The sequence below is a fragment of the Spea bombifrons genome, chromosome 3 (assembly GCF_027358695.1).
Source record: "Spea bombifrons isolate aSpeBom1 chromosome 3, aSpeBom1.2.pri, whole genome shotgun sequence".
In the NCBI taxonomy this organism is placed as follows: domain Eukaryota; kingdom Metazoa; phylum Chordata; class Amphibia; order Anura; family Pelobatidae; genus Spea; species Spea bombifrons.
The window spans coordinates 115,147,289-115,160,399 of NC_071089.1; the positions used below are offsets into that span (position 1 = coordinate 115,147,289).

General features: G+C 40.3%; 1 protein-coding gene across 1 annotated transcript; it reads right to left on the bottom strand.

Annotated features, from left to right (window-relative positions):
• Positions 1 to 2,097: 2,097 nt before the first annotated feature.
• Positions 2,098 to 10,830, bottom strand: LOC128483469 (cytochrome P450 2K6-like). Its single transcript, XM_053459679.1, has 9 exons — positions 10,648 to 10,830; positions 10,106 to 10,268; positions 9,029 to 9,178; positions 6,814 to 6,974; positions 5,946 to 6,122; positions 4,164 to 4,305; positions 3,239 to 3,423; positions 2,400 to 2,541; positions 2,098 to 2,322 (listed from the first exon to the last, which is right to left on the bottom strand). The coding sequence occupies exons 1-9, from the start codon at positions 10,828 to 10,830 to the stop codon at positions 2,144 to 2,146; spliced, it is 1,482 nt and encodes a 493-aa protein (XP_053315654.1). The 3' UTR covers positions 2,098 to 2,143.
• Between the last annotated feature and the right edge of the window lie 2,281 nt (positions 10,831 to 13,111).

The following is a 13,111-nucleotide window of genomic DNA, read 5'->3' on the forward strand; positions in this document are numbered from 1 at the left end:
TTTTTAATTTGGAACCTGTTTTCTGATAATGTCCCAAAGATTCCAAATTTAAATACTTTTGAACAATATGTTTTCTAATGCTGAACTTCGAGGATTCTATCAATACGTAGTTCCAAATCATCCAAAGGTCCTGCAAGAGTTTTGCCTGCGTTTGGTACAACGTACATGTGTGAACGTACAGCGCTGTGAAAAAGTATTTGCCCCTTCTCGATTTCTTCTATTTTTGCATATTTGTCACAATTCAATGTTTCAGATCATCCAATTGATTTTAATATTAGACAAGGATAACCCAATTAAACAGTGCAGTTTTTAAATTAATTCATGTTTAGAAGGAAAAAAGATATCGACTCCACCCTTTTTTCCCCCTTTGTTTTCCCTTCCCCACTTATTTCCTGTCCTGTTGTTGTGATAAAACAATAAAACATATATTTACAAAGAAAAAAGATATCGACTCCATGTGAAAAAATTATTGCCCCCTAGGTTACTAAATAACCAAATTACCACATTTTATTGATAATTCAATTTCACGAGAGATACTCAGGTGTGATTACTGGCATCCCTGTTGAATCTAAACGCCAATTAAAGTGAAATTGGCTACAAGGTCTCAAAGAGCAGCACATGATGCCGCGATCTAAAGAAATTCAAGAACAGAGTCATTGACATCTATTATTCTGGAAAGGATTACCAATAACATAAGTTATGGTGGGTAAAGGTGACGGAAAACCCTTCCACTTAAAATTAAGGTAGTAGAAGTTTTATTAAACACTCATCTACAGACACCAGGCAAGCCAGAAGGCTTCTTCTTCCCTCAGAAATCTCATGGTGCTGCCACAACCACAAGGGATTCTGGGTAGGTGCATGCAAATAAGGTCAACAATGATCACCTTTGTCTCTATATCCACTTTATACATGGATCCCTTGAAAGTAATTGCCTGCTGTACAGGACAGCCTTTAGACAAAACTCGGGTAAGAAATGCAGTAGCCAGATCACCACTCATGGACAACTGTTTAGTCCTTAATGGAGAAAACCTGGAACAGCGGTGAACTTTCCAGCCGCAATTTCTCCAAAAGCACATCAACGACTCACCCAAGAGGTCACAAAAGACCCCAGACTAACATGCAAAGAACTGCAGGCCTCACTTGCCTCAGTTACGGTCAGTGCTCACGATTTCACAAAAAGACTGTGCAAAAATAAAATCCATTGGTGACGTACATGGTGAAAAACCACAGCTAACCAACAAGAACACAAAGGCTTGTCTCAAATTTCACAAAAAAACATAGAAATGACCCTAAAGACTTTTGGGGTAATATTCTATGGATAAAAGAGTCAGATGTGGACTTCTCTTTTGGAAGACATGGGTTAAGTTACATCTGGTGTGAAGCTAACACACCATGCCACAGTAACAACATCATACCAATAAACATGGTGGTGGTCTTGCGATGGTCTGTGGCTGCTTTGATGCTTCAGGACCTGGACGACTTGCCATAATTGATGGAACCATCAATTCTGCTCTCTACCAGGCTGTCTGTTGGGACTGCTTGCAACATTGAATTTGTAGAAGGCCCTGTAATGTAGCACGGGACAATCCTGACATCAAACACCCTCCATCGTCTGGGTGTATGACCCAGGAAAGTTTTTTTTTTTTTTAATATTTACAGATTAAAGAAGCACTTAAACTCAAATGAGCCAAACCAAATAATGATTCAGATACGCAACAACATGCTGAAATAGTAACATCTTTTATTAAAAACTTTCTTTGATAAATTTCCCAACAAATAAACAACACTTTTATCACCACATTATCTTACAATTCATCATTTCCATTATAATTTTATTTCATACAAGAACATATACAGGGCACACATATATATATACATCCCAAACTTAACTATTCCTTTTAAAGGAGCTGTTCCAACTGCCTTGTCCCATGCACTTAATTGTCTGTAAAAACTTCTTAAAATTTTTGTGTTGTTTTTATATGATTAAATTTTAAATAGAAAGACTAAAATCCGTTCTGTTCTGACGCAGTTAGTTTGCTCGGCATGTAGCAACATCTTTAATATTTCCAAAGAACAAAACAAAACAAACAAAGTACATTTTCATTGACAATGTTTCTTTAGGGGATAGACTTGGCCCTTGGTCTTATTTGCGGGGTAAAGCACATGTGTAATAGGCCTTTGGGGCATTGGTAAACCCCATCACTGGGGTGAGAACGAGATCTTCCCCAGGAGGAGCCTGGAATGTGAAGTTCTGCAGCAGACTGGTGAAGAATAGGAACATTTCCATTTTGGCTAAAGTTTCCCCAGCGCAGCTCCTTCGTCCTGAGGATAAAGAGCGGGATTATATAGTTTTCATATGTAATTCAATAGAATTGTATGTTATAATTAACATATATTACCTGCGGAGAAAGGCATAAACGCTTCTTTCTTCACAAACTTTCCTTCAGAGTCTAGAAAATGCTGCGGGTAGAACTCATACGGTTTCTCAAAGTGAGTCTTATCTCTCAGGACCGATGACAGCAGTGGAATTACTTGAGTGCCCTAAAAAAACAGTAATGTGGAAAAAAAATATATAAATTGATCACTTTAGAAAGCACCTTCATACTTGTCATATAAAAACATGGTTACAGCATAATGATTGTAATATCACAATTTACAGCTTTGTGCCAAAAAAACCCCCAAAAACATTTATCTGTCCATCCAGCGTGTTAAGCAAGTACATATTAGCAGATCTGCATTATTTTTTCCTCTTAAGGTTTAACTACATGTAAACAGAACTTTTACAACGTTATGTTTTTGGCAGAATTCTTTTTTTGTGCATGAATGAAGTTGGGTTGGTCGACTCAGGAGCCGATCGTCAGCCATTGTACCTACTCCAGGAGAAGTCTTCAATTAATGTTGAAAACACTGTCATTCCTCTAAAACTAAAGAGAAAGCTCGGCCATAGACCGATCACCAGCTTTTCTCTACACTTAAAAAAGTAAAATTAGTATCCGATCGCTTCGATGGGCCCATGGAGCAGGCAGCTCAATATGGCTGCCTGCTACCATAAAAACAGATACTCTTGTGGGGGAGCGTTGTAGTGGCGGCACGTTGTTGGCTAATCTACTGTGAGCCGGCTGACTTCAATGGACCTTCCTAAATGTATTTATTTGTTTTCTTTTTTTTACTTGGTACTGAGTTATTCATTGCATGTATAATGTAGTTCATAAATGAGAAAAGGGACCCTGGGACTTGCCTTTGGTAAAAAGTATCCTCTGAACGTGACGTCTTGAGTAGTTACATGCGGAAGGTTGGTTGGCACGATGTCCGCAAACCTTTGAATCTCATGAACAACGGCGTCGGTGTACGGCATTTGCTTTCGGTGCTCCGTTTGGGGTTGAGCTGATCCGATCACTTTTTCTATTTCATCTTGGACCTTCTCTGTATGTACAAGAGAAAACCACATGGCAAAGCTTTTTAAAAATGCTTTTTTTAAAGTTCACTGTGATCTTTTCTGTTGTGAAATATATTTCCTCCTAGTGCTTGTAGATTTTTTCCTCTTTTTTAATTTAATTATTTGTAGCTTTTTTGTTGTCTTGTATATTATTGGACCTTCAATCGCTCGATACTAGTTTTTTTCTTAAAGCGGAACTCCCACCACCCTATTTGGCACGTATTATGCTGCAAAAGTGATCAAGCACACTAGATGGGCTGATGGTTCTTATCCACTATAAAGCAGTGCTGGCAGGTCCAGGGGGCAGCAGGCTCTCTCGGGTGATTAAACCCCCCCAGTATCTCGCTGCAAGGGAGATCTTTGATCTCCCCAACCCGCGTATTTACACTATAGAGGCTATGACGGCCTCCATAGACTTCATGAAATCATGATGCACACCTTTAAGACCCGACTCGCCTGGATATGATGTCATATCCCGGGGTACTGTTTATAGCATTTGGGACACTGACCCATAGGGTAGTGTCTAGGGGTGCTGCCCTAGGTCGGCCCAATCAAATCACTGCCATTAAGTTCTATGTTCTTATGTTTGTGAACAATTTTGAGCTTTCAGTGGGCCAAAGGTGTTGCCACAAGTTCATCAGCACCACATATTTCCCCCCGATATTTAGTTTCGAGTTACAGTATATTGGCTTATAAAAGTTACATATTTAGCAAAAAACATTCTCACTCTGAATGTCCGGATGTTTCATCAATAGCAAAATCCCCCATCGGAGGGTGGTCGAGGTCGTCTCCATCCCAGCACCAAATAAATCTGTCACAAGCTTTGTTAGATTGTCATTGTGGAAATATAACTCTGGATTAGGCTTCTCCTGTAAAGAATATAGAAAATATATATATTTAATATATATAATATATTATATATTTAATATATATAATATATTATATATAATATATATATAATTCTTATAGACAAAACATACGCAGTGTGCCCCACAAAAATGAATTATTATGTTAACCCTGTATAAAAAGCTGGACTACCGGATCATGATTACCCCTTTAAGTGCCTGTAATCAGGCACATTTTCCCAATTGGAACAACAGTTTTGGTATAGGTATAGATAGATTGCAATCTTATAAAGATATTTACATATGGAAATCTCTGTTTCTTTTGGGACGTTTTAAGGTTTTTAGAAATATTTAGTTTAGGGCAAACCAGGCATCACATAACAACATATAATAGTGTAAGTAATCAAAAATGTACTTTTCTCTCATTATTTCCAAATAGATTCCAATCCAATCATAAAAGAAACTAAATAATTTTCTTAGAAGCCCCCCTACCACCTCTACACCTAAATGTATGCAGTAAATGTGGTTGTACACCCATAGTAGAGCGCTACGGAATATGATGGCACTGTATAAAACAATAAATAATACATGTAGCTTATACACACAGCCCATGGAGGTAACGGTACATAATATAATGCACACGTAACGATTAAATGTCATAATAACGGTAAAGAAACAACATTTAGGTAGGAAATTCACATGCCCAGAAGTGTGCCAACCTTTTTATACTTTGGAGATCCAAATTAGAGCTAAAACGTCCATCACCCTTAACCAGAAAACACAGAAGGTAATCTGTCTTTTTAAAAAAAAAAAATCAAATATATATATATTTTTTAAAGTTTATGTATTTTATTTAATGTACAATGTTTCTCTTGGGGGTTTAAAGTGGTGGGGGGACTTATGACCCCATGATCCCTGATTCATGCACCTTAGCAGGGATCATACTTTTTAACAGCATGCTAGTCAGATAATCTCAAATGTTAGCTATGTCAGCATGCTGGCATTTTTTTTATCTTAAGGTCGGGTTGTTTTATATACTTAGAGATGCAGCTGATCCCGTGTAGGCGGTCAAACGTCAGACCTTGAATTGTCCCATGGACAATGTTACACTTCCAACTTTGTGGAGACAGTTTGGGGATGGCCTTTTTCTGTTCCAGCATGTCTGCCCAAGCGCACAAAGCTCCACAAAGACACGGTTGGATGAGTTTGGTGCGGAAGAACTTGACCGGCCGCACAGAGCCCTGACCTGAACCCCATCGAACACCTTGGGGAGGAACTGAAACAGAGATTACGAGCCGGGCATCTCGTCCAGCATCAGTGCCTGACCTCACAAACGCTCTACTGGATGAATGGGCAACAATTCCCACAGAAACTCCCCAAAATCCTTCCCAGAAGAGTGTCATCAAAGTCCATGTTGGTGTAATGGTCAGGTGTTCCAATACTTTTCTCCATATAGTGTATATACTGTGTTTGTTTTGTGTGGGTTAAGATTACTGAGACTGGGGCTAGCCATAGATTAGACTTTAAGGACTTCAAACACCACTTGCCTGGACATTGAAACTACTATCCTGGAGTCCCCGGAAAGCAGTACTCCACCTTGAATATTTGATATATCTATTGTTAACCACATGCAAACTAAACCAAACTTGAAAATTACTCGGTACCTCTTGTTGTTTGACAAGAAATGTGTCGATTAGATTTCTCTGGTCGTTTATATCCAGAACGTCCTTGTGGTTTGTGAATGTCTCTTTTACAAAGACTTCAAGCTCTGCCACATTTTTGTGAACAGTTTTGTGATTTCCAGGCAGCCAGCGCATCAGGGATGGAAAGGTGTTATACAACTGAGAAGAATAAATAAAGTTATATTGTAGAACATCTTAACATATAATATCTTTGATATGGTAAATAAAGACCTAATACATGTATTCATGCATGCTTCCCAGCAGTCTCAGTTTTTTGGAAGACAGTTCATCCATTTCAAATATTGAATGACCATACATATTTTAATATAATGCTCGTACTTTAATCCCCCCATAGCTGTTATTATCTTAGCAAGCAGCCTTATTAGGCTGCCTGCTCCATGGGCCATTCTCCACCTAAAAGCAACTATTGGAATTTAAGTGCTTTGAAATAGAAGCTGCTGATTGGTCTATTATCTGCTGATTGGTCTTCTTTTTAGAGGAAACCACCAGATTTAACATTAAATGTGTGGCTTTCCTATTTAACAGAGGTATTTTGTATAATGTTAAACTTTCATGACTTCTGTGACGTATTTAGGTTGGGTGGACATTGACCTTTGTGGCTACTGTCTTCTCTGCTGAGCACCACGAAATAATGGTTGGTGGGTAAATGATACTTTGGAGGCTGTGTTAGCTAGGTGTGTATGGGGTGGTTATGAGAGAGATCAGCAATCAAGCCTTCAGCTGCTGCTAGTCAACCTAGTCCACTAAACACTGCTATTCCAGTCTATCCTTTGCCTGGCCCAGAACTACAATGTGATAAATAAACACAACTGAAAAAAAAATGGTTTACCTGAACCATTGGACTTCCTACAAGCCTTGTATTTTCATTAACTAACTGTGTGAGTCTCATAATTATTGGGTCGTCATATTCAAAGCGATGACCAAGGAGTATGGAGACAATTATGTTGGCTACAGCAGTGTTCAGTATCATGGTGTTCTCAAACGGTTTTCCTGGAACGCGGAAAAAAAGAGATGATAAGTATTGTATGGACCACAGTTGTTCTTAAAGCTGCTGTTCCACCTACTCTGCTGAATATAACAGTTTTTTAACTGCGTTGAAAAACCATTACCGCTGAATACCAAAACCCTTTCTATACATAATTACCGTATTTGCTCTGAAAAACACCCATCGTCTTATATTCAAGGCCGTCTTATAATCAGATCTCAAACCGAGGTCTAAGATTCGCTGCTGCCGGCACTTCCCCTGGGGGCTTATATGACGGAGCATCGGCGTCACATGACCTTCCAGTGCTTCATCATAGAAGCCCCTGCGGAAGAGCCAGCAGCAGCGGTGGTTGTCTGTGCGCATCGCGCAGACATTCACGGCTGCCAGAGAGAAGGATCCCTCGCAGTGCTGCAGGGGATGTGGATTCTCCTCTCTGGCAGCCGGTGAATGTCTGCGCGATGTGCACAAACAACCTTTCGCCGGGGCTTCTATGACTGAGCACAGGTGTGACATGACCGTCCGGTGCTCAGTGATAGAAGCCACGTCAGAACTAACATCAGAACGAGGCAGGTTGGCAAATAAAAGAAAATAAAAACAAAAATAATCATTTTTCTCAATCATAGTTTTTATTAAATATGAAAATATAGTTTACATGTGAATTACCGTATTTGCTCGATTATAAGACGACCCCGATTATAAGACGACCCCCCAAAATCAAAATATTAATTTAGGAAAAAAACAAAAAGCCTGAATATAAGACGACCCTATAGGAAAAAAGTTTTACCAGTAAATATTAATTCATGTAAATTATTTTTTCATGTTTAATAAAAGCTATGATTGAGAAAAATATATTTTTTAAATTTCCTTTTATTTGCCAACCTGCCCCCCCCAGTTATGCCACTCTGCCCCCAGAAATGCTTTATACCCCCCTATTTGCCACTCTGCCCCATGATATGCCTTATACCCCTATATGCCACTCTGGCATATAGGGGGTTAAAAGGCATATCATGGGGCTGAGTGGTATATAGGGGGTTAAAATGCATTTCTGGAGGTATATAGGCATATCATGGGGCTGAGTGGCATATAGGGGGTTAAAATGCATTTCTGGAGGTCCAGAAATGCATTTTAACCCCCTATATGCCACTCAGCCCCATGATATGCCTTTTAACCCAGCATGTACTGGCTGCCTTGGCTTGATAGGAGTGTGATTGCTGTTAGCAGTTTGATATATATATCAAACTGCTAACAGCAATCACACTCCTATCAAGCCAAGGCAGCCAGTACATGCTGGAACCTGGGGATGATAGTAGTGGGATTACAGCCTCCCTATGCCATGCTACAACCCCCACCCCCCTTACACATCCATGCTATCACACACAAACACATTTAAATACTCATTCATTCCATTAATCACACATACTTCACACATTAAACACACATTAATCACACATACTTACCCAAAAACCCTCCCCCACCCCCATACCTGAACTGCAGATCTCTCACTCGAAGACTTCTGCAGGGGACCGGCTGTAGAGCAACTTCTCTGGCCCCGCCCCCAGAGGAGGGAGGGGGAGATAGAGCTCTGTGAGGACGCTGCAAGCTTCCTGTCCTCCTGCTTCTAACAGAAGAGACGCTGCTCGCGACCGGTAAGCAGCATGGCCCCAGCAGACATTTTTTGGGGGGTCTGAGAAGACGACCCCGATTATAAGACGAGGGGTATTTTTCAGAGCATTTGCTCTGGAAAAAACCTCGTCTTATAATCGAGCAAATACGGTAATATTTACTAGTAAAACGTTTTTTCCTGTAGGGTAGTCTTATATTCAGGCCCCACCCCCCCTAAATTAATATTCTAATTTTGGGGGAGTCGTCTTCTAATCAGGATCGTCTTCTAATCGAGCAAATTCGGTATTTACATTTTAGTTTCATTCGTAATTTCTGCCAGGAACACTTAATTGTGTTACTATGATTTTTGTATTTTTACAGCTATTATCTCTGTAGCTGAAGTTATTTACTCGAGGATCATTCCGATGTTGTTTTTTGAGTAAATATGAGGTCTTACCTTTGAACGAGTTAAACTTTTGCACCAATGCATCACACTCTTCGTTTATCTTGTTTTCTATGGGTTTCTTTCCCATTCCAAAATCTCGCAACGTTGAAAGAGTAAATCTTCTCATAACTTTCCAGTTCTCGTCACGTGCAAAAATAACACCTATATATTGAGCATAGTTATCAATTCATACTCAAAAGGTTCAAGTATTGTGTCAAACTCTTTTTGACATTTTTGACAGTATTTGACAGAATTTCACTGGCAAAGTGGGTGATACCTAGGACCGCCTGTCCTTGAAAATAAGAAGGGACTCATTGATGCAGGCATTCTGAAATGTCAATTTCGGAAAATGTACAAGAAAAAAAATGATAATGGGTGCAAGGGGGTTAACCAAAGGTGGTTTTTTTTTTTAATTTCACATGGGTCAGTGGGGTGTCAGGCTTGACGTCTTGACCATTGGTCAGCAGCCAAACAATAGGTAGCATAAATATTAACCCCTTAATGACAAAGCCCATACATGTACGGGCTCAAAATGCATTGTTTTCAATGGGCTAAGGGTCCGCCCATTGTCCTTAAGGGGTTAAATTATACTGCTAAATTCTAAAACAGAATTGGGGGAAAAAAGACCCCTCATTTTATGAAATTGAACCTGGGCATCAGCATCATCTGACATGACACTTGACATGTCAGATTTTGGTTCAATATCTGGAAGGGTCAAAATAGGGTTAAATGGGATATATAAAATGGGTAAAAATGCTGTTTTATTAAACAAATGATCAAATGACTCCTCCAGGAACTGCTGTTATGAGACAGTCCCCTTAAGAGAGACCAGATTGCCCCGGTATTTTCTTAAGAGAAATCTTGCCACGTGTTTTGTGGCTATACCAGTACGTCCATAGGGTAAGGAATGACTTAATCAGTCCTTGGTCTTGTCTTAGATTCAGGGGCCATAAGTCTATCCCATACATGTTTAAATCCCCTCACTGCCCAACTTGATCTCATCTGCAATATCTTAAGAAACTCTTTGAGAGCCATCAACAATAGAACATACAGACTGCCTTAGCACATTCCGCTCCAAAATGTATTTACCGTGTCCTTCAGTTATATCGTCAAAAATTGCTATTTTTGGTCTTCCAGAAAACTGATCAGCATGGTTAACAAGAGCATCCTTCACCATCTCATAACCACACAGGACCACAATCTTCTCTGTTCCCATCTGAATTCTGTATATCGGTCCATACTTCTCTGACAACTGCAAAGCAAGCAATATAGTATGTCACTTCAAACACGTTCCTTACATCCACAGAGAATGGGTTTTTTGTGTATATTATTTCTTTTCAGAATATTAAACCACTTATTTCACAAGTAAAACCAACATATTACATCATATTACAGTCTTGAATATTTGTGCTAAGGTATAAAGTACAGGGAACAGATCATCAGTCATTCAGTTTAGATATCTACGGTTCCTGGCTACACAAATTTAGTCCCTTACATTTTTATTAATCTCACAAAGTACTACCTTACATCCTCAAAACAATTACCGGTATATATATATATATATTATTTTTGTTAAGAAGTTAAACAGGTGTATCTAATGAGATAAAGAATAAGAAGCTTTACATGTTTACCTCCAACATTGTTTCCGTTGGATTCTTCATGTTTACAATGTGCATATTTCCAATTATTGGTAAAGTCTTCGGGCCAGGAGGAAAATTGTGATAAATGTTCTTACTCCGTCCATAAAACAAAACCAGAATAGACACGCAGAGGATCATGGTGAGAAGTAGTGTTATGGGATCCATCGGAATCATCTCTTTGGCAAAACCTGTACAGGAAAACGAAACGAAAAAAATATGCTGCTGGAATTCATGTTTAGCCTCAGATAAACTTCTTACATCTTAATGCCCGATCTCCTCTCATCTCCTGTGTTTTAGGAACTTAAAACCCAGTATTTAGTACATTTTTATTTCCACACAAATCTAGCTTGGTAACCATTTCATCAAATTCAGCACAATTAATCTCCCCGCTTTCTTTCTGCCTAAATCAACATTCCTTCCTCTGTCTTTTGCTTTGATTATTATTTTTTTTTATTTAATTACTTGCTTTTTTTTATTATTATTTATTTTTTTATTATTTTTTATTTTTTGATTAGCACAGCCCTATGAGATAGATTTCACTATGTGTTTGGGTTTTTTGGGGGGATATTGAACATTAATTAGATGGCCTCAGGGGAAGAAACGTAAAATGAGTGATACATTCACTCATGAGCGTTAGCCCTGCATTGGATAAATCACGACCACTTTTCTTCTGATAAACTGCAGTATCAAATATTAACACCACTCCCTTCAAATGGTTCTTTATTGTTGGGTGTTCAATGGGGCTCCTAAGTGTCGTTTATCCTGGGACTTTCTCTGCCCTATAAATAAGGAAATGTCAACCATTACTGAATTTAAATCTTTCATCTAACTATCTTCTACCTATCAACAATCACACTCACTGTAACACACACTCGAAATCACTTGCCTTACATGGAACCGATCACATTATGTGACTCAAGTGAGCCCACGTCTCCAGGCGGGACATCCCTTATTGTGTTTCAGGACTGCCGTCTTTGGAGGAATAGGACCTGTCTGGGGCAGTTGTCCCCACAACCTCCTATAACAGCCTTTCTCTCAGACCAAAAGTCTTAGCCTTATGCCCTTTATTTCATTTCCCATTATTATTCCGCAGTAATGATATTTTTAACAATAAACAGATAATATCCCCATTATATTCAGCACTGACAACGGTCTCTTCAATAGAGAAGGTCTTCCGATCATCTCCCCCTTTGTAAATTAAACACAAGTTCTGAAGACTAGGTTAGTAATCTTCGCTTATTACTTACAAGATAAAACGCGTCCGCAGCGCACTCTGGTTCTGTTCGGTGTGTCCCACAACTTCAGCGCTCTTATTATTTATCCAGGTTGGTTGATATGATTATTGGTCACATCCCAAATCCACCTCCAACTGTTACTGCCAAAAATCCTGTAACATTGTGTGTTGATATCAAAAGGACTTTTGACCATCGACAAGGGTGCGTTTAAGGTCACAAGCTCCTGGGGCAGACTGTTTATGGCATCCCACCTCTATCCGCCGCATCTCCTTTTGTTGTATGTTCTGCATATGATATCTGCAATATATAATACATGAAATACCGTGAAATACCGTATTTGCTCGATTATAAGACGAGGTTTTTTTCAGAGCAAATGCTCTGAAAAATACCCCTCGTCTTCTAATCGGGGTCGTCTTCTAATCAGACCTCAAATAGAGGTCTGATTAGGAGACTAAGATCCAGATCCCCGGCACCGCTGCAGGGGACCTGGATCCTCCTGTCTTGCCCCTCCCCCATCATACACACACTTACCGGTGCTTCCTGCTGTGTTGCCGGGGCAGCGGGTTGACGTCTACGCGATCCGCGTAGACAACGTCCGCTGCAGCCGGAAGGAGGTGTGGCTAGCAGAGGGGGTTGTCTGCGTCCGTCGCGTAGACCTTCCCCGACTGTCAGAGATTAGAGTTCCCCGCACCGGTGACGCACCACTGCGGGGAACTCTGATCTCTGACAGCCGGGGAAAGTATACGCGACGGACGCATACAAACCCCCGCTGCCAACTCCACCTCCTTCCGGCTGCAGCTGAAGGCGACGTCAACCCGCTGCCCCGGCTGGAAGCACCGGTAAGAGAGGGCTGAGAGGGGATAGAGGGGGGAGAGAGGGGTGAGAGAGGGGGAAGGGGGGGAGAGAGGGGGAAGGGGGTGAGAGGGGGGGGAGAGAGAGTGTGTGTGTTAGTTAAATGGGGTATAGGGTGTGTGTGTGTGTTAAATGGGGGCATAGGGCATTTCTGGAGTGGCATTAAGGGGGCATTTAATAGAGCACTCTGCCTCCTGAAATGCCTTATACCTCCCTATATGTCACTATGCCCCATAATATGCCTTTTAACCCCCTAAATGCCAGAGTGGCATATAGGGGTATAAGGCATTTCTGGAGGCAGAGTGCTCTATACAATGCCTTTTAACTCCCTTAATGCCACTCTGCCTCCTGGAATGCCTTATACCTCC